The sequence below is a fragment of the Paroedura picta genome, chromosome 2 (genome assembly GCF_049243985.1).
Source record: "Paroedura picta isolate Pp20150507F chromosome 2, Ppicta_v3.0, whole genome shotgun sequence".
Lineage (NCBI taxonomy): Eukaryota > Metazoa > Chordata > Lepidosauria > Squamata > Gekkonidae > Paroedura > Paroedura picta.
Genome location: NC_135370.1, coordinates 169,189,354 through 169,209,163, shown reverse-complemented (window position 1 = coordinate 169,209,163; position 19,810 = coordinate 169,189,354). Strand labels below are relative to the sequence as shown.

The window sequence follows — 19,810 nt, the reverse complement described above, 5'->3', positions numbered from 1 at the left end:
CGTGGCGAGCCCAAGGTCACCCAGCTGGTTGCATGTGGGGGAGCGCAGAATCGAACCTGGCATGCCAGATTAGAAGTTTGCACTCCTAACCACTACACCAAAGAGCAGAGCTGGGTGACCTTCGGCTAGTCCTGGTCCCGTCAGAGCTCTCTCAGCCCCACCTACCTCAGAGGGTGTCTGCTGTGGGGAGAGGATCGCAAGTTGCTTTGAGACTCCTTCAGGTAGTGAAAAACAGGGTATAAAAACCAGCTCTTCTTCTTCTTGTCCAGCGCAGGGGCTCAAAGCCACAGTCAGCCAGATGGACCGGTAGCTGATAAGTTATTTGTATTGCCTACCTTACAGGGGTGTTGTAAGGATAGTGCCAAACAAGCTCTGTAAACCCCAAGCGTTCTTCTCGGCTTCCTGGAACATCCAATTTCCATCAAAGTATTTCTCCCAAGAGAATCCCAGCACAGGAACAATGTCTCTCCCCACTTTGAGAAAGGTTTGTCTGAAACAGCCCCCCTCTCTGTGCACCCCGGGTGGCTCCTTCCAAGTGCTTTCACCAAAAAGCTACAGCAGTGCAATTTGTTTAATGAGAGCTGTGTGCTGCTCAGAAGCTGATACAGTAATTATCCCAGATTAATCTTGCTCACGCCGGGGAAGCCGAGCGAGCTTTTTTTGATCAGGGAAGCTGTCTCAAAAAATTAGTGCATGCATGTATAATTCATCTGAAACGGTGGAGGAGGAGGAGGAGGAGGGCGATGACGGCGACGAAGGGCAGGAGAACAAAGACGGGGGTCTGTAGGAACTCGCCTACCCTTCCAGCCATTCAAGGCAGGGGGCAAGTGGGTTTGTCATAACCAAAGATGTCAGCTCTTCCTGCTCTGTAGGAGGTGGCGGGGGGGGGGTAGTTTGGCTGGATCTGCTCTTGCAGCCAGTGGATCAAGAGTTTATTCGGGTCAGAGCACAGGCGGAGGTAGATTTTTTAAAAAAGTGAAATGTGGGGGGGGAGAGGGGGGTTGGAGAGGGAAAGGAGCAAGAGAAAGAACAAAAAATGCAGAACTTTGTAGACTTTCAGGTTTTTTTGCAGTTGAGGCTCACTGTACGGTGAAATCTCTCAAGAGCCAAAAGGAGCACAGTTCAGCTGCAGATTCCTGAGATGTTAATGTTGCTTTTGCAAACATGAATGCCGGCATCGTAGCTCCTTAGGCCCATCTATCCTTATTCCACTCCCAAAATAGGCAGCATCCGGTGGGCACAGCAGGCCAGTCTGCTTGGCACCCATGGCCAGCGTGGTGTGGTGGTTAAGAACGGAGGCCTCTAATCTGGAGAAACGGGTTTGATTCCCCACTCCTTCCCATGCAGTCAGCTGGGTGACCTTGGGCCAGTCACAGTTCAGTTAGAGCTGTTCTTGCAGAGCAGTTCTGTCAGGGATCTCTCTACCTCACCTACTTCACAGGGTGTCTGTTGTGGGGAGGGGAAGGGAAGGCAATGGAAAGCTGCTTTGAGACTCCTTTGGGTAGCAAAAAGCTGGATATAAAAACCAACTCTTCTTCAATGAATTGAGCCATTGGCCACACGTTTCTGTCACGTTTCTTCTCAACCTTCTTCCAAGGAGTTGGGGGTAGTAAACACGGTTTCCCCTCCCTGCACTTCAGTCTCCCGCCAACCACGGCGAGATTGGACTGCAGGCATCTCAAAAGCTTCATGGCCAAGGGAAGATCTGAACCCAGGTCTCTACAGACCAGACCAGCATCGTGCTTCATCGTGTTGCCACAAACACCACCGGATGATGAGCATTACTTCCTGATTCTCAATATAGTCTACAGTACACCACAAATGCTCGGAGTTCCTTAGAGGATGCAAAGGTTAAAAATATGATAGGTTCTGAAGTTACTTACCTGAAAGCATCAGAATTATGCATTGGGACGTGGACGATTCTTGCCATTTAGAAATCACAAGAGCTGAAGGACATAAAGACTTTAGCCTCTTTTTTTGTGCATGGCTTTATTGCTGACCTTGATTTCCTCCTGGCCTGCCTTGTCCAACCTTGGAAGCTAAGCAGGGTCAGATCTGATTAGTATTTTGGATGGGAGACCACCAAGGAAGTCTGAGACAGGCAACAGCAAATCACCCCATCTCTTGGCTTAAAAACCCTATAGCGGGGGTAGTCAACCTGTGGTCCTCCAGATGTCCCTGGACTACAATTCCCATGAGCCCAGCAAATTCTGGCAGGGGCTCATGGGAATTGTAGTCCGTGGACATCTGGAGGGCTGCAGTTTGACTACCCCTGGTCTAGATGGACATACCCTCTCATTCCAAATGGGCCTTTCGTGAAACCATCTTATTAATCCTTCACAGCTTTGTGGGGTAGGGGCTGGGGCTCAGCAACAGAGCACTTGCTCTACACGCAGAAGGTCCCAGGTTCAATCCCCGGCTACCCCAAACCAAGGATCTCAGAGAGCAGCTGGTGGGAAAGACTTTTCCCTCCCTCTGACAGAGTAAATGAAATAAAGAGCTAATGGACCAATTTTCAGATTTGGTATGAAGCAACTACTATGAGTTTCCCCACAAGAATTGAGTGCAAGGAACCAGACCTAAATTTCAGAAGCAAAGAATTCTATATGACTTTATATATTGCTAGAGGGTTGTTTGTGTGTTGTGCGTTGGTACAACTCTTTGGGAAGACACATGTGAAGTTGCCCGATACCGAACTACACCGTTGGCCCATCAATATTTCTGGGTTTCAGCCCTTCACATCACCTACTGACAGATTCTTTAACTGGAAATGCCAGGGATTGAACCTGGGACCTTCTGCAATCCAAGCGGATGCTCAGCCAGCCAGCCGCGGCCCCCTCCCTCCATGCTCTGCCACGGCAGCATTTCAACAGAGGCAGTAAATTACCGGGATCTTGACTGGGGAGGCACACCCCTGATTTGTGGGGGCGAGGCAGCCACATCCCGGAACAGCATCTTCCCTGGCATTTACTCTTTGCTTAATTCGCTCGCTAAAAATATTGCCGGTGGAAAGGGACAAGGGAGACACAGAATGCCCTTCAAGCCTAGGAGCACGTGGGCATGCTGTCATTTTGCTGACAAGGAAAACGGGGGGGGGGAGGGGGGAGGAGGTTGGCTCTCGGAGGAAGCCAGGAAAAAAAAATATAAAGGCTCTTGGTTCATTGCCAGCAGGTTACAGTGACAGACAATTTCTCATGCTGTACCACCGCAGAGAGCAGAGAGCTTGCTGTTCCTTTTTCACAGAAGGGTGCCTGGGTCGGAAGGAAAGAACGCAGCATTCCATGCAAGTCGGTCGCGGAACCTGATGGGCACAGAATCTGCCTTTCCGATAACGGCAACCTGGAGAATCCGGTGTGGCGCAGTGGTTAGAATTAGACTGGAATCTCCACCACGGAGGCTTGCTGGGTGACTGTGGGGCCAGTGACGTGTCGTCCGCCTAACCTACCTCGCAGAGTTGTCGTGAGGAGCAAAATGGAGGAAGGGAGAATGATGTAAGGTGCTTTTGAGTCCCCCGTCCCCAGGAAGAAAGGTGGGGCGGTTTGGTGTAGTGGTTAGGAATGCGGACTTGTAATCTGGTGAACCAGGTTTGATTCCCCATTCCTCCCCTACATGCAGCCAGCTGGGTGACCTTGGGCTCGCCACGGCACTGATAAAGCTGTTCTGACTGAGCAGGAATATCAGGGCTCTCTCAGCCTCACCTCCCTCACAGGGTGTCTGCTGTGGGGAGAGGAAGGGAAGGCAAATGTAAGCCACTTTGAGACTCCTTGGGGTAGAGAAAAGAGGCATATAAGAACCAACTCTTCTTCTTCTTCTTCTTCTTCTTCTTCTTCTTCATTGAAGTCAATAAATCAATAAGATACCCAGTAGAAGGTGGGTATCATTGGCACCCAGCTCATTTCTTCCAACTGTTACCCCTACAGTCAATTATTGCTGTCCTTTTTCCGCACATGGACATATGAAGCTGCCTCATACTGAATCCAGCGACAGGGCCTTCAAAGTCAGCACTGTCCTCTAAGACCGGCAGTGGTCACCCAGATTCTCAGACAGAGGTCTTCCCATCACATCATCCTTTAAACTCGAGATGCCGGGGATCGAACCGGGGACCTTCTACATCCAAAGCATTGGCTCTACCCCTGAACCACGGAGGCCCCGTCCAATGTTCCGACTGTTCTGACAAGCTATATAAACCTCCTTAAGGCCCCGTGAGACTATAAATGCAGGGAATAAAATAAATGAAGCAAAAATCATGGAAGTGGCTTTGGAACCTCCAGCATGCTGTCGGAAGTCCCCCATGCATTTTATTATATTAGATTATCTGTGTTATTACCTGCCCGGAGCCTTTTGAGAAGAGTGAGTCATAAATAAACATCACCATCATCATTATTAATAACGATAACAACAATATATATCCCAAGTTCAAAGCACCAGGCTATTTAGCCTTGCTGAAGTTTTTCCTCCTCCCCTCCCCAGGCTTTGGACCGCAGTCTTCCCCCTTCCCCCCCCCCCCGTTTGCTCCCTACCTTAACCACCCTGCAAAGCTATTCCTAATTATTCATGAGTCTAAAGACTGCAGTCTGCCTGTTATGCAAATTAAAGTTTGCATAATTCATTCCCGGCATAGCAGCTGGGCTTCTCCGGCACTGAATTTAAGGGGGAATTGTATGAGGTGCCTGATGTTCACAACTTTTCTTTTCTTTAAAGGAACCTCTCTGCAAAACTCGGTCGGCTTCCTGGCCTAAGGAGGCTCATTATGAAAGTGGGGGGGGGGGGGGGGAGTTCTGTGGTCTTCACAGCAGCAGAAGCTGGTTTACCGCTGGTGAGAAAATCTCAAGGTGGTGGAAGGGATTAGCAAAGCCTGCCTGCGACGTAGCAGGAGAGACAGATGGCTTCCAACATGCACAACTGTGGAGAGTTCGGTAAGAACCAACGTGCAAAATTGCCCAGTGGACTCTGTTTAGTTATTTATTTATTTATAGTTATTTATTTATTGGATTTGCTACCCACCGCTCCCAGACACGCTGGCTCGCGGCAGGTTACAGAGTAAAATCCCCCAATAAAACCCCAATTTAAAAGCAATTAATTTACAGTCATAAAACCAGCCCTAGGCAGCAAAAAAAGTACCATACAGCTATGCCTCTGAAGTCAATATTGTTGTCAAGCGACTGACAGGCCTCCTGGAAGAGGGATTCTACCTTCTTGCCAAAGTTGCAAAACAGAGTTATTTTGGAAGAGTTCGAGACTCCTTTTTTTTTTTTAAGGTCTAAGTTATTCACCTGCTTTTGTTCTATAAGTGATTTTTCTTTAAAGGTAACGTGATACTTATTTAATATATATATATACTGTTGTTGGCTGTCCCTCATCTTGGATGCACTTCCAAAGGGGGTTAGACAAGATGCACCGGGAGAGGTCCATCAGTGGCTGTTAGCCACGGTGACTAAAGAGCACCTCCATCCCTAAAAGCAACAGGCCTGTGAATACCAGTTCAAGGAGGAATCACTGGGGAGAGGCATTGGCCTCTCTAACCCTGTTTGCCAGCCTTCCAGGCCAACTGGGTGGCTGCTGTGTGAAGCAGGGGGTCAGCTTATTGGCATGATCCGGCAGGGACTTCTTATTTTTATTCCCCGAGAAGCCCATGCAATGTTCAGCAGATGGGCAGAGGTTCCCCAGTAGGGAAATACATGTGGGAAGTGGTAGAAGAAGAAGAAAGAAGAAAGAAAAAGAAGGAAGGAAGGAAGGAAGGAGGGAAGGAAGGAAGGAAGGAAGGAAGGAAGGAAGGAAGGAAGGAAGGAAGGAAGGAAGGAAGGAAGGAAGGAAGGAAGGAAGGAAGGAAGGAAGGAAGGAGTGAGTGAGTGAGTGAGTGAGTGAGTGAGGGAGGGAGGGAGGGAGGGAGGGAGGGAGGGAAGGAAGGAAGGAAGGAAGGAAGGAAGGAAGGAAGGAAGGAAGGAAGGAAGGAAGGAAGGAAGGAAGGAAGGAAGGAAGGAAGGAAGGAAGGAAGGAAGGAAGGAAGGAAGGAAGGAAGGAGAAGAGGAAGAGTTGGTTATTATATGCCACTTTTCTCTACCCGAAGGAGTCTCAAAGCAGCTTCCATTCGCCTTCCCTTTCCTCTCCCCACAACAGACACCCTGTGAGGTGGGTGAGGCTGAGAGAGCCCTGATGTTACTGAAGAAGAAGAGTCGGTTCTTATATGCCACTTTTCTCTACCCGAAGGAGTCTCAAAGCAGCTTCCATTCACCTTCCCTTTCCTCTCCCCACAACAGACACCCTGTGAGGGGAGTGAGGCTAAGAGAGCCCTGATCTCACTGCCCGATAAGAACAGCTCCATCAGTGCCGTGGCGAGCCCAAGGTCACCCAGCTGGCTGCATGTGGGGGAGTGCAGAATCGAACCCGGCTCGCCAGATTAGAAGTCCGCACTCCTAACCACGACACCAAACTGGCTCTCTTCCAGGGTACCCTGGAAGGAAGGCTTGGAACCACGGGCTCAATGACAGAAGTGCTTGTTCTCTTCTAGCTGGAAGAGCCTTAAAAGAAGGCCGAGGGGGAAGCAGGTCGCTTCTGCCATCAGGGACTCCCACGGCTTCCTGCTCTGAGCAGCGGTGAGGCCTGATTCATAATGCAAGAAGCCTAAATGGGGGGAGTCATCGCTCCCATCAATTTCCTCGCCTCCCATCATGAAAATTTAAAACCTTTCACAAATGCAATTATAAGCAGCATGGCTCAGCCTAGCATTGAGGACACTGACCGCAAAGGGAGAATGTGGATGAGTTGAACACCCGAAATCTGCCCCAAAAGGGGCACTCCGTTTGTTTGAAAACAGTCCGCCAATTATCCACTCACCCAACACCCACCCCAAGTCTGCATCGACCAGTGTAGACCTCCCAACCAAAACTGCAGTCCGTAAAAGCACTCAGAATAGCCCTCTCCCCATCTAATTCAGATTGCAGCAATATAGGAACATTCTCCCACTCTCCCTGCAATAGAAACTTAGCATTTCAGGGTACAGACTGAGCTACAAACCCTGACATACTAGCTTTCACAGATAAGAGAGGGCGTTTTTCTGGAAGGGGGCAAGGGAAACACTCAATCATGCATCCTCCCCTTCCCTGAAGGCATCTCGCCCTTTGACAAAGGTCATCCACGTTCTAGCCAATGGAATTCCAAAGGGGATAATAGTGCTGATCTACTCTGGTGGACTGTTGTGAACGTTACCAGAGGAAATGTACACAAAGGGCTATAACCAAAATAGCTCCGTTGAGGTTCAAGCAGAACAGAACACATGCATGGACCCAAAGTTTACACTGCTCACGATACAAAATCACAGGGTGATCTTACTGTGGAATGCCTAGGGGTTTTCAGCTCTGGATGGGGAAATGCCTGGAGATTTGGGATAGACTTCAACCCATCCTGCAAAGCAACCATTTTCTCCAGGGGAACTGATCTCTGCTGTCTGATCAGTTGTCAATCAGGGAGGTCTCTAGGTCCCATGAGGAGCTTGGCAACCTCAGAAATGCCATTTATGGTCACACAAAGATGCCAAGGCAAACCTCAGTTTGTATGAGAGGGACATGAACCTTCCCCCACCCGCTGCTCACTCCATGCACTTAGTGCAACCAAAGGGTTCCTAATTTCTGAAACCATAAATCAAATTCTCACATGCTGTCGTGTGGCCAGGCAGACATCCGAGCAATTTGGAATGGGTTTTGAACCCACTTTGGAATCCTGATTTGCAAGGAGCAAACCCAACTCTGAAAATGCCAGTTTCTTTATTTCCTTTCTTCATTTATACCTTCAACCTAATTCCGCAACGGGGCCCCCAAAGTGGCTTGTGACATTCTCCCCTTCTTCATTCGATCACAGTCATTGCATCCTCGGTGCCCGCACACTGCACTGTGGGAAACAGGATCCCGACGGAACGGGGAGCATTCCCTTGCACCCCATGCGCAAGAGGAGAGACACAGGGGGTGTTTGCGAGCACTGAGGTCCTATTCTTGCCCGCCAGGGATCAAGAGTTCATTGCGACCTCAGTATTCGTCATGGACTTTCAGTTTCATGCAATTTTGGGGAGGGAGGAAAGGGGAGATAAATTAAATTCAGACAGCTGTCTCCCCGGGCCTGATGGAACAGACCCCGCAGCCAGAAAAACAGCAACACGCAATTTGTGTTTCCATCCTTTTAAAAAAGCATATACAGCCGAGCCCAACCACAGGGAGAAATCGCTCTCCGTCTCTTTAAAAAACGCAGCCTAAAGGACTCGAATAAGATATCCAGTCAAATAAACAACCGCCCCCCAAGGTCAGACGCTGGGGTATAGCAACCTCTGCATCAAAATGTATTTATCAGCAGATGCTGGGAAGAGAAGAAGGGAGGGGGGCAGGAGGATGGGGAGTCAGTGCAGGTTTAGGAGATGGACCAAGCTCTGCACTGCAGTAGACCTTCCACGGGCAAGCAAGGTCTGTGGCTGCCAGAGCAGGCAATGATGTTAGCAGAGAAGCCCAGCTGCCCTCCAAAGGTACCCGGCCAGCAATACCTCCCCCCCCCCACATGCCAAGAGCAACAAAACAAGCCTGTCCACTCCAGCTGCAAACTCTAAAGCCCTCCGGTTTTCCTTACCAAATTTTCGCAGCTCTCTGCGGGACCTGACAGGTCATCAGAAAGAAGGGGGGGGGGTCAAAGAAATCTGGGGCTGGACAGCGCAATGGATGTAGGTGTAACAGATCATTAACCTTCTGCCTGTTAAAATAATGAACAGCAGCTATTCTGAGTGCATTGGGGGGGGGGAGAACCCTCTCTGGTCTTGTTAAGGATTTATGGAATGTGCAAATTAGAAATTAACACCCACTTTCAAATAATTGCACTGCCATCTCTTGGGGGAGGGGGTGGTGACAGATTGAGGAGGAGGAGATGTGCAGCCGGAGATGAGATGGTACCTTAAGTCTACTGGGAGGAGCACCGTTACTAATCTTCCCCCGCTGACGGCTCACCTAGGCCAGGATTCCAAACAGGAGCTTTCATAGCATTGCCTGATACATCCTTTTTGGCCCTTCTGTCTCCCTTTCAGAGTGGCCAGCCTCCAGATGATGGCTGGTTAAAGGTAAAGGTATCCCCTGTGCAAGCACCGGGTCATGTCTGACCCTTGGGGTGACGCCCTCTAGCGTTTTCTTGGCAGACTCAATACGGGGTGGTTTGCCAGTGCCTTCCCCAGTCATTACCATTTACCTCCCAGCAAGCTGGGTACTCATATTACAGACCTCGGAAGGAGGGAAGGCTGAGTCAACCTTGAGCCGGCTGCTGGGATCGAACTCCCAGCCTCATGGGCAGAGCTTTCAGACTGCATGTCTGCTGCCTTACCACCCTGTGCCACAAGAGGCTCTTAGAGATTATTTTTAGAGGACATTAATTCACAGGAACAGAGTGGCATCTTTAAGAGTCCAGTGGCATCTTTGACCCACCACGTTTTATTCCAGGTATAAGCATTTGTGTGCATGTATGCTTCTTCAGATACACTGAAACCGAAAAAGCATGCATGCATACAAAGGCTTATAACTAGAATAAAACTTGGTGGGTCTTAAAGATGCCACTGGGCTCCAACTTTCTTCCATTGCTTCAGAACGACACAGCTACTCACCTGAATTCATTCATAGGGTTGCCGTAAAAGTCAGATGTTATCTGACAGCACCAGGCACACAAGATTGCATGATGGTTAATATTTAGTCTGGTCTCTCCACATAGGAAGTACCACCACGGCAGTTGCTTGCCACCTTCTCCAGGTGAGAGTTTTTACCACGGTTCAAGTGGAGGAGAAGGGGTATTAATCAGCCTGTTGCTGAAATGAAACAGCCGTGTGTTTGTGCGCGTAAGAAAGGAAGGAAGAAGGGAACAGGTGGGCGTGCCAAAGTTCTAATATATGTTCCTAGCGTATTTCAGCTACCAATAACGACGTACAACAATCCTAGATCAAAATACAGATACGAGAGAGAACATCTAGTGATTTCTTTACAGGTACGGCTAAGCCATGCAAAGCTGGAACATTTGAGATGGGCGGGGAGGGGTATGCTCTGCGAATCAAAGCCATAAAGCTGACGTCTGCAACTGATTTTTTTCTGCTAGGGATGCAATGCGCAGTCATGTCTCTAGTTATTCTGAGCAAACCTGGTACCTCGCAAGGAGCCATTAAAGCAGACCCTAACCTGGCTGGCCAGGCTGGCCTGAACTTGTCGGATCCTGGAAACTAAGCAGGGTCAGCTCCGGTTACTATTTGGGTGAGAGACTACTAAGGAGGTCGAGGCAGGTGCTACATATAGGCAGGCAATGACATGCCATCTGTATTTTTGAACTCGAAAAACATCTATGGTTGGGCCCCCCCATGTCAAGCAGTGTCAAGCTTTGCATCATCTGTGCTCCCGCTTCCCACTTCCTCTTTCAGATGTTATTGGGGGGGTTAGGAGGCTGAATTTACTCCCGTGTTTCTTGGGATATTTTATTCTTGCTGTATGGTTTCATGTCCTAGTATGTTTTATTGTGGACAAATTGTACTCTGCCATGAGCCAGTCCTGGTAGTGGCGGGAAATAAGTCATAGTAGTAGTAATAATAGTAATAATAGTAATAATAATACATAGTAGTAGTAGTAGTAATAATAATAATAATAATCTATTATTTACTTACTTTATTTCTATCCTGCCTTCCTCCCCAATGGGGACTCAAAGCATCTTACATCATTTCATTCTTCTTTCCTACATTTTATCCTCACGGTTGCTCTGTAAGGAAGGGTAGGCTGAGAGGACATGACTGGCCCAGGTCACTCAGCAAGCTTCCATGACAGAGTGGAGATTTGAACACAAATCTTACTCTGACACTTTAACCACTACACCAGGTCATTCTCAACCATGGTTATTAGTAACCTCAGGAAAACACAATGCTTTCTGCTCATATGTCTGGTCTGTGGTAGCCTTGTTGAATTCACGCACAATGGAAAAGAAGCAGGAGGGAGATCTCCCAAAGTTAGTGGTGATCTCCAAATCACTCAGATAATTTCCCCGGAGGAGAATTGCTCCTTTGCATGCTGGGCTTTATGATAGCTGGGATGAATGCTTCCTTGTTTTGCTCAGGCAAAGTACTGTACACTCAAAAATGAAACTAACTTCTTATTTAACACAAGCATTTCATTTTATTAGTGATCCCATGCACACTGTAAACATGTGACTTCTGGGGGCGTGGCCTGGAGGTGTGGTCAGCTGGCATGACTTCTGAGATTATTCAAAGCATTTCAGGGGTTACTCCATGGTCCAAAGGCTGAGAAAGGCTGTTCTATACCATGCTGGAACGTCATTTGCCTTGAAAACCTTACAACATAAATTGGTGGAGACTTAACAGTGCTGTCCGACAATTAAATCGGGCTGTTCAAGCCACGGAAGCCATCTGCCTTCACACTAGGTCAAGTGGAGAGCACAGGGGCTATTCTACTTGGAATGTGGGGATCCAGGCAGAAGCTTCTCAAGCAGATTCAGAATTTTCACGATTCAGAATAAAAACACAGAAGAATAAGCACGGAACGTTCACCAACAGCAACTCTGGCATCTTACGTGATTAAAAAGAAAACACAAGACAGTATGCATATTATGTGAATTAAATATGTGAAACCTCCTGCCTTCTAGCCCAGGATGTAGTTGCCGTTCAGTCCTCCTGGCTGAACACACTGCCGATGGCCATGCTGTGTGTCGCAAGGACCCTAAACGACAGGGTTTTTTCAAGAGAAGCAGCAGATGCGTCCTGTCATGGAAATGTTCCGCTAGACCTGCTAAATTATTCAGCCCCTAATAATTAAACACAGCGCAGGGAAGTCACAAGAGCATTATGCCTATCAGGCTGGAGCATATGAATAAGGGAAGGGTGCGACACCACGTGAATTAGTGGTTTGCGCAGGCTGCACGAGGAAAGAGACGGCACACAAAGCCACCGGGACATTCTTTGCATTTGCTCCCTGCGGCATTGATGTTATGTCCACAATGCATGATGGCTTATGCGGAGGGGGAGAGCATTGCTCAGTGGTAGTGCAGCTACTTTGCATATATTAGGTCTCAGGTTCAATTCCTGGCAATTCTGGTTGTAAGGGCCAGAAAGGAGGTGAAGTGAAATGCCTCCCACCAGAGCAGCCAGAGTAGAGAAGAAGAAGAGTTGGTTTTTATACCCCGCTTTTCACTGCCTGAAGGAGTCTCAAAGCGGCTTACAACTGGATGCCCTCCCTCTCCCCACAACAGACACCCTGCGAGGTAGGTGGGCCTCAGAGAGCTCTGACAGGACTGCTCTGTGAGAACAGCACTATCAGGGCTGTGACTGGCCCAAGGTCACCCAGCTGGCCACAAGTAGAGGAGCGGGGAATTAAACCCAGCTTGCTAGATTAGAAGCCGCCACCACTCTTAACTACGATACCACTGAGGTTTACAGACCAATGGTCTGACTGGGAGACAGCAAGGCTCTCCAAACTTTTGGAGCCTACCTGCACATAACATGGCAGGTGCAGCTACAAAATGATTGCTTCAGGAGGCGGAGCAAGCCACAAAATGACCCCCCCAGTTTAACTTCAATAACACAGTGTAGATTTTTGTGCTGGGTTAGCAGCTGCTGCCAAGGCAACATTTTTTTTAAAAACCTGTGCAGCCAATCAAATCTCCCAACGGCCAATCAGTAGCCTTGCCGGACAAAAGCCCTACTTGGCCCACCCACTTTCTAAAAGGGGTCATATAGGCCTCTAGACCAGTATGCTACTGGCAAGGACTCATGGGAATTGTAGTCCGTGGACCACCCCTGATCTAGTCCAACCCCCTGCTCAATGCAGGATCAGCCTGGAGCATCCATGGTGTGTCCAGCCGCTGCTTGAAGACTGCCCCTGATTCGCAGAAGATGAAAAATTCTACGTATCTTGTCATGGCCACTTTTCTTATAGGAAACCCATCCATCGGACAAGTGCCTGGTGCGTTTGTGGCTCTGCCCACTGGACAATTCCCCTGTGAATTAAACGGCCAATCCGCTCCTGATGGCGCAACTCCGGCCCCAAACATTTATCCTGCAGAGACCGAGGTCCCTATGGCTGAGTAACCGTTTATCTAGCATGCCGCTCCAGCTCCAGCCATTAGCACGAAAGATTTCTCAAAATTGCAACTCTCCACACAACCATCCTCTCTTGACAAAAATGTCAGAGAGTGCGCATTCTCCTCCCTCCCCCAGCCGGTTATGTTACTATGCCTTCCCCCACACTCAGCTATAATATGCTTGACAGAAAGTTCACAAAGCTGTTTTTATATTCTGCACATGCCAACAACGGCGGCCATCAAAGGAGAAACCTGTGGGAGAAAGATGTTTTTTCTGCTTGCAGATCTCTCCCTCTCTCTCCTGCCTTTCTTTTACTGGAATCCTGAAGCTATTCTCCCCCCCCCCCCAGCTGCCTTTTTTAAAACCCTTAAGGGATCTTAGCAACAACAGGCATTGCGTTTTAGTACGAGAATGACGTGACTCAAAAAGATAAGAACCCAGTACAAGTCACAGCAGTACTGCATACAAAGGAAACTAGCAGGTTTGAAATTTATTTGCTTTAACTTCTCCACTGTCTGCCCTATGCACAATCTGACAATATTTTCTTTTTTCTATGATTGTAACTGCAGCTTTTGTTTATCCCAAGAAAAACTGCACTATTGTTAAGGCATGAACGAAACAGGTCACTTTGCATCGCCCCACGGCTGCTCCACATGCAGCCAGCTGGGTGACCATGGGTCAGTTCTCCGAGAGCTCACAGCGCAGTTCCCTGAGAGCTCTCTCAGCCCTCTCTACCTCACAAGCTGTCTGCTGTGGAGAGAGGAAGGAAATGGTGATTATAAGCCACTTTGGGACTCTTCTGGGCAGTGAAAAGCAGGGTGCAAATAACAGCTCTTTGTCTTCTCTCTCAATTACCTGATCTTTTAACCGGGAGTTGCTGGGGATTAAACCCGAGACTTTCTGCATACCCAGTTCTCTATCAGTGAGCCACAGCCCCCTTGGTTCAGTCCTGCTTGCTAATCCGTACGCAGCATCTCCGAAAACAATGCAAATATATGTGACGCACAAGAATGCCAACATGGGTAGAAACACAAGAGAACCAAGTATGCCCACACACAAAGGAAGGCATTTGCTCTCGTGTACACACAGACACAAGAATGGAGCAAGACAGGCTCCAGTCTCTCTCCCCACCCCCAGCCAGAAAAGAACAGCATTTAAAATGAGACGGAGAGCTTCCATTCTGTTTTCTCCACTGGAAAGTTCCAATCAGTAAAGCTTCCGCTAGTTACTGTAGGCTGCTACGTATTCCACAGAAATGCGCGTGTGCTCCTAATGTGGAATTTACTATGTCACGGAAAATTCATAAAAATTGGAATGAAGGGAATTATCATTTTAGAAGGAAAAGTCAAGATGCTAGTCCTCAAGACGGCAAGCAAACATGGACAGTGATAATTGAAATCTTAGCAGACTGTGTCTACTTCCAGCAGCCGGGAGATGGAATTTCACTGCCTTGCACAGACCCTCCCTCTTCTCTGTTAAGTGGAATTATGCAAATATTCATAATCTGCATGGTTTATGCCAGGGGTAGTCAAACTGCGGCCATCCAGATGTCCATGGACTACAATTCCCAGAAGCCCCTGCCAGCATTCGCTGGCAGGGGCTTCTGGGAATTGTAGTCCATGGACATCTGGAGGGCCGCAGTTTGACTACCCCTGTTAACACATTCTGCTTTTAACATTGCAATGTGTGTGTGTGTGTGTGTGTGTGCCAGGCGGCAACATTATTATGTCATTTCAGTGCCAGAGTCCACACACACCCTTTTACAAGAAGCAGCTTCTTTCTCACACACTTTTCAAAACTGTTTTGACAACTGACCTCTAACTATGCACATTTTAACAAATTAGCATCTCATATTTCCACCGCACAGTCTGGGTTTCCCAGTGGAAGAATACCCAGGGTTTACTTGATGCCACGGTCTCTCCCGCTTGGCCTAAAGCGTTACCTGTACTATTCCGTACTAAATGTTACCTGTACTATTTCGTTGTTTTATGGAAACCGCCCTGAGCCTTCGGGGAGGGCGGTATGTAAATACAACAAACAAACAAACAAATAAACAAAAACGCGACAAATACCTTCCTGTTTGAGAGCCGATTTGGCGTGCCCGATCGCTTCCCACGGCGACGGAATATCCAGAAACACTGCATCGGCAACGTCGGAGACTCCAAACCCCATTTTGCACACATCTTGGTTCTTCACCGTCACCAAGTGGTCCACCCGATGTTCCCGAAACTCCTCGAGGGCTTTCTCCGCTCTCTGCTGATGAAACTCCACGGTGTACAGGTGGCCCGTCGGAGAGATGGTCCGGATTATCGCGTGAGAGAGGGAACCACTTCCAGTACCTGAAAAGAAGAATGCGAGCTTCTTAAAAGAAAAAGGGGCAAGCAGAAGGGTGATATTTGCAGGAAGCAACAGACTCACCGTCTTCTCTCATATGTTCCTGCCCGGGGGGGAGAGGCCCTCTCAACCCTCCCATGACCCAAAGAAGCTTAGCTGCTGGATACACAAAGGGGAGGGTCTTTTCAGGGTCATCCCCACAATTTTGGAACATCCTCCACAGGTGTGCCCAGCCCCCTCACTCTTGGGTTTATTAATTATGCTGTTGATTTAGCTGCCTGCCTACCAGTGTGGTGATGTGGTGAAGTAGGGCAGATTCTAAGCTGGTGAGCCGGGTTTGATTCCCCACTCCTCCACATGCAGCCAGCTGGCTGACCTTTGGGTAGTCACAGTCCTGTTTTCACAGAACAGTCCTGTTAGAGCTCTCTCAGCCCCACCCACCTCCCAGGGTGTCTGTCGTGGGAAGAGGAAGGGAAGGCGATTGTAAGCTGCTTCGAGGCTCCTTCGGGCAGTGAAAAGCAGGATATAAAAAACAACTCTTCTTCTAGCAGTTTTAAATTATTGATTTTGACTTGGGTTTTTAAAATGCATTTTATTATGACTTGCATTGTAAGCTGCCCTGGGCTCCGTTAAGTAACAAGGCAGCTAATAAATGATTCTAAAGAAAGAAAAACAAGCACAGGTTGTATCTTGGCCATCCTATGGCACAACTGCTGCCACGATTTCCGATCTTGCACTGTTTCTTCTAGTTATGTAATGTCCTGACCGGTGTCAGATCACGTTTTGATCACATCTAACCACCACATATTTATGTTGGCCTGTTTTCTTTTTCCCTACTGATCAATTGCTTTCTCCAGTTAGTTGGTTATCGCACGATGTGGCCAAAGCAAGTGAACTGGAGTTTCACAATTTTATTATTTGTTATTATTTATTATTTAAATTTAAATTTAAAACAATAAAAACCATAAAAATCCATAATTACAATTACTAAAGGCGGCAAGGGGCAAGCGAAGAAAATCACCCTCTCGGCCAGCCAAGGCCAGCCTTCTGACTGTCTTACCAAATTTTGCCCACCAATGATATATCAGATTTTATGTGCTGTCGCATTATTTCCTTGTTTGTGACTTTTGCTGTCCACGGAACCTGCAGAAGCATCCTCCAACACTAGAGTTCAAACGAATCGATTATTTTCCTGTCTGATTTTTTCATCATCCAACTTTCATAGCCATAAGTAACTACTGGAAATACGACAGATCGAACCAATTTACATTTGATAGTCAGGCTTACAACCTTGCTTGATCTCGTCATCGCTGGGTGACCCAGAGCGATCCATTATTTCATTTCCATACTGCAATCCTCAGTCTCATCAATTTGTGATCCAAGAAAAATGAATTACTGAACGTATTCGATCTCTTCACCATCAATTGTTATTGTGACGTGTCTCGTTTTTTTGGAGTGGTCGTTATTTTTGTCTTTTTAGGGTTTAAGATATATAGATATACACGCACACCATCTAAAACAATTAAACAAATATGCGCAGCTCCTTTGCGTGCTCTGTTCATACCAGATACGTGAAACCACTTGTGCGGCTGTCTGAAAGTTAAGTCCCCAAAGGAAGTCAAACTAGGATATGAAACTTTGTTGTTGTTGTTAGGTGCGAAGTCATGTCTGACCCATCGCGACCCCATGGACCATGATCCTCCAGGCCTTCCTGTCCTCTACCATATGAATCATAGAATCAAAGAGTTGGAAGGAGCCATACAGGCCATCTAGTCCAACCCCCTGCTCAACGCAGGATCAGCTCTAAGCATCCTAAAGCATCCAAGAAAAGTGTGTATCCAGCCTTTGCTTGAAGACTGCCCGTGAGGGGGAGCTCACCACCTCCTTAGGCAGCCTATTCCACTGCTGAACTACTCTGACTGTGAAAAAGTTTTTCCTGATATCTAGCCTATATCGTTTTACTTGAAGTTTAAACCCATTACTGCGTGTCCTCTCCTCTGCAGCCAACAGAAACAGCATCCTGCCCTCCTCCAAGTGACAACCTTTCAAATACTTAAAGAGGGCTATCATGTCCCCTCTGAACCTCCTTTTCTCCAGGCTGAACATTCCCAAGTCCCTCAACCTATCTTCATAGGGCTTGGTCCCTTGGCCCCAGATCATCCTCGTCGCTCTCCTCTGTACCCTTTCAATTTTATCTACGTCCTTCTTGAAGTGAGGCCTCCAGAAATGCACACAGTACTCCAGGTTGCACACAGTACTCCAGGTTACACACAGTATTCCATGAAACTACAGTCTGGTTTATTAGCCCCAGTGAGTGAAGTTCCGCTGCGGGTGTGTGTCCGTGTACAGTGCTGTCACTTCTTAGCTAACTTCTGGCAAAGAAGAAGAGTTGGCTTTTATACCCCACTTTTCACTGCCCGAAGGAGTCTCAAGGAGGCTTCCAAGCGCCTTTCCTTCCTCTCCCCACAACAGACACCCTGCGAGGTGGGTGGGGCTGAGAGAGCTCTGACAGGACTGCTCGGTAAGAAGAACACCATCAGGTCTGTGAGTAGCCCAAGATCACCCAACTGGCTGCATGTGGAGGAGCGGGTAATCAAACGCAGGCCTCCAGATTAGAGGCCACCCCTCTCCACCAATATACCATGCTGATGAGCATGGCCCCTTCAGGAGTTGAAGGCAGCTACAAAAGGGGTGACGTATCTCCCCTTCATTAACTCAGGGAAGATCCTTGTGCTGTGGGGATGTTTGTAAAAATCTGCACAGCCAATCAAATCTCACCCGGCCCTTAAAAACACTTGGCGGGTACCGGAAAAAGGATCCAAGCAACATGGTGTGCATAGGTATCACACTGGATACCCGAGCTCATGAGCATTATTGTAGGGTCTTCTAGGCAAGAGACGAGCAAAGGTGGTTTTCCATTGCCTGCCTCTGCAATGCAGCCCTAGACTCACTTGGTGGTCTCCCATCCAACTCAGTCATTATTATGGCCCATGCGCCATAGAGAAGCAGGAAAAAAGACCACACTGTTATTGACTTAATTACCCACATAAACTCTCTGTGTACCTCATTCATCCTGGTCTGTCTAACAGTTTAAAGGTTAGAATTTGAGTAAATTAAACACAGGATGTAATCTCGGCTGGTATTTTCATTTCAGAGGACAAAATCGTATAGAAGCCCTGCCAATAAAACTGGCCACTAAAACCCCATTCAAGTACTAACCCGGGCCAACCCTACATAGCTTCTGAACTCTGAGAAGATCTGGCTAGCCTGGGCCATCCAGGGCAGGACGCTGATGTAGGTTGCCAAATTTAACCCTGTTTAGTTCCCCCCTCCCCATTTCCGGAGGCTCCCTCATTCAACCTATGCAGGATGGATGGCCCCAAGGAACGTGATGAAGCCACCATCTGCTGAGTCACCAGTGCCGGATTAGAGCAAGTGGAAACACGGGGTCCAGCTCAGTGACAAACCGGCACAGCAAAACCAAACCGGCACTTTATGTACCGCTCGAGCCAGAAAGTACGAGAGGGAGCCACCATCTTGACTTAGCAGGGCAACCGATGAAGAGGTTCATTGTCCAGCTTTCCCACCCATCCATAGTAATGGGGAATACTCTGGAATGAATTGCCAGTCTTGATCACTGGACATATCCTTACACTTAAGGATCTTTTCTTGCTCCGTTATGACTGCCCTGTCTAATGTCACATTCTTACATAAAATTTTTATTTATTTTCAACGACACACTTTATGCAGGTAAAATGTCGTCGTAAAAAGCAGTGTAATTTATTCCGAGGAGAAAATCTGCTACACACACACACACACACACCAGGGCTCCATGTCCCCCATCCCCAGGAGTCCACCCACTGGGAGGGGCTGTGGCTCAGTGGAAGAGTCTTTGCTTGAAGTGCAGAGGTTTCCAGGTTCGATTCCCGGCACCTCCATATAAAGGACCAAGGGGTTTCTTGATGGCCCTGGGTTCCCTGAATGGGTGGGAGTTCATTTATTGTTATAAATTTCTTGAATTTGTTAAACATTCATCGGGCGAAACGACCATGTATGGCCATGTTGACCCACCTCCCCCCCAAAATGGCCAATGCTGGGCCTGGAGGGGGAGGAACCCCAGGTGGGTCTCTGTACACAGCTCTGCTTCCCAACCATATTCTGCAAGATGGCACCACTTCTGGGGTTTCCCAAAGCCCGAAGAATGTTTCAGGGTTTTCTCAATGGTAAAAGGTTCAGAAAGGCTGTAGTAGGTCATGTGAAAGACCTCTGAGACCCTGGAGAGCTGCTGGCAGTCTAAGTAGACAATACTCGCCTTGAAGGACCAAGAGTCTGATTTTATAAGGCAGCTCAGTGTGACAATACCGTTGGGGACACAGAATTCACACGCACGTA

General features: G+C 48.0%; 1 protein-coding gene across 1 annotated transcript in view; it reads right to left on the bottom strand.

Annotated features, from left to right (window-relative positions):
• Positions 1–19,810, bottom strand: part of TRMT61A (tRNA methyltransferase 61A) — a 47,742-nt gene that overhangs the window by 12,960 nt on the left and 14,972 nt on the right. The window contains exon 3 of the mRNA XM_077323773.1: positions 15,157–15,423. Coding sequence (XP_077179888.1) covers positions 15,157–15,423 — 267 coding nt within the window. The remainder of the gene's footprint in view (positions 1–15,156; positions 15,424–19,810) is intronic.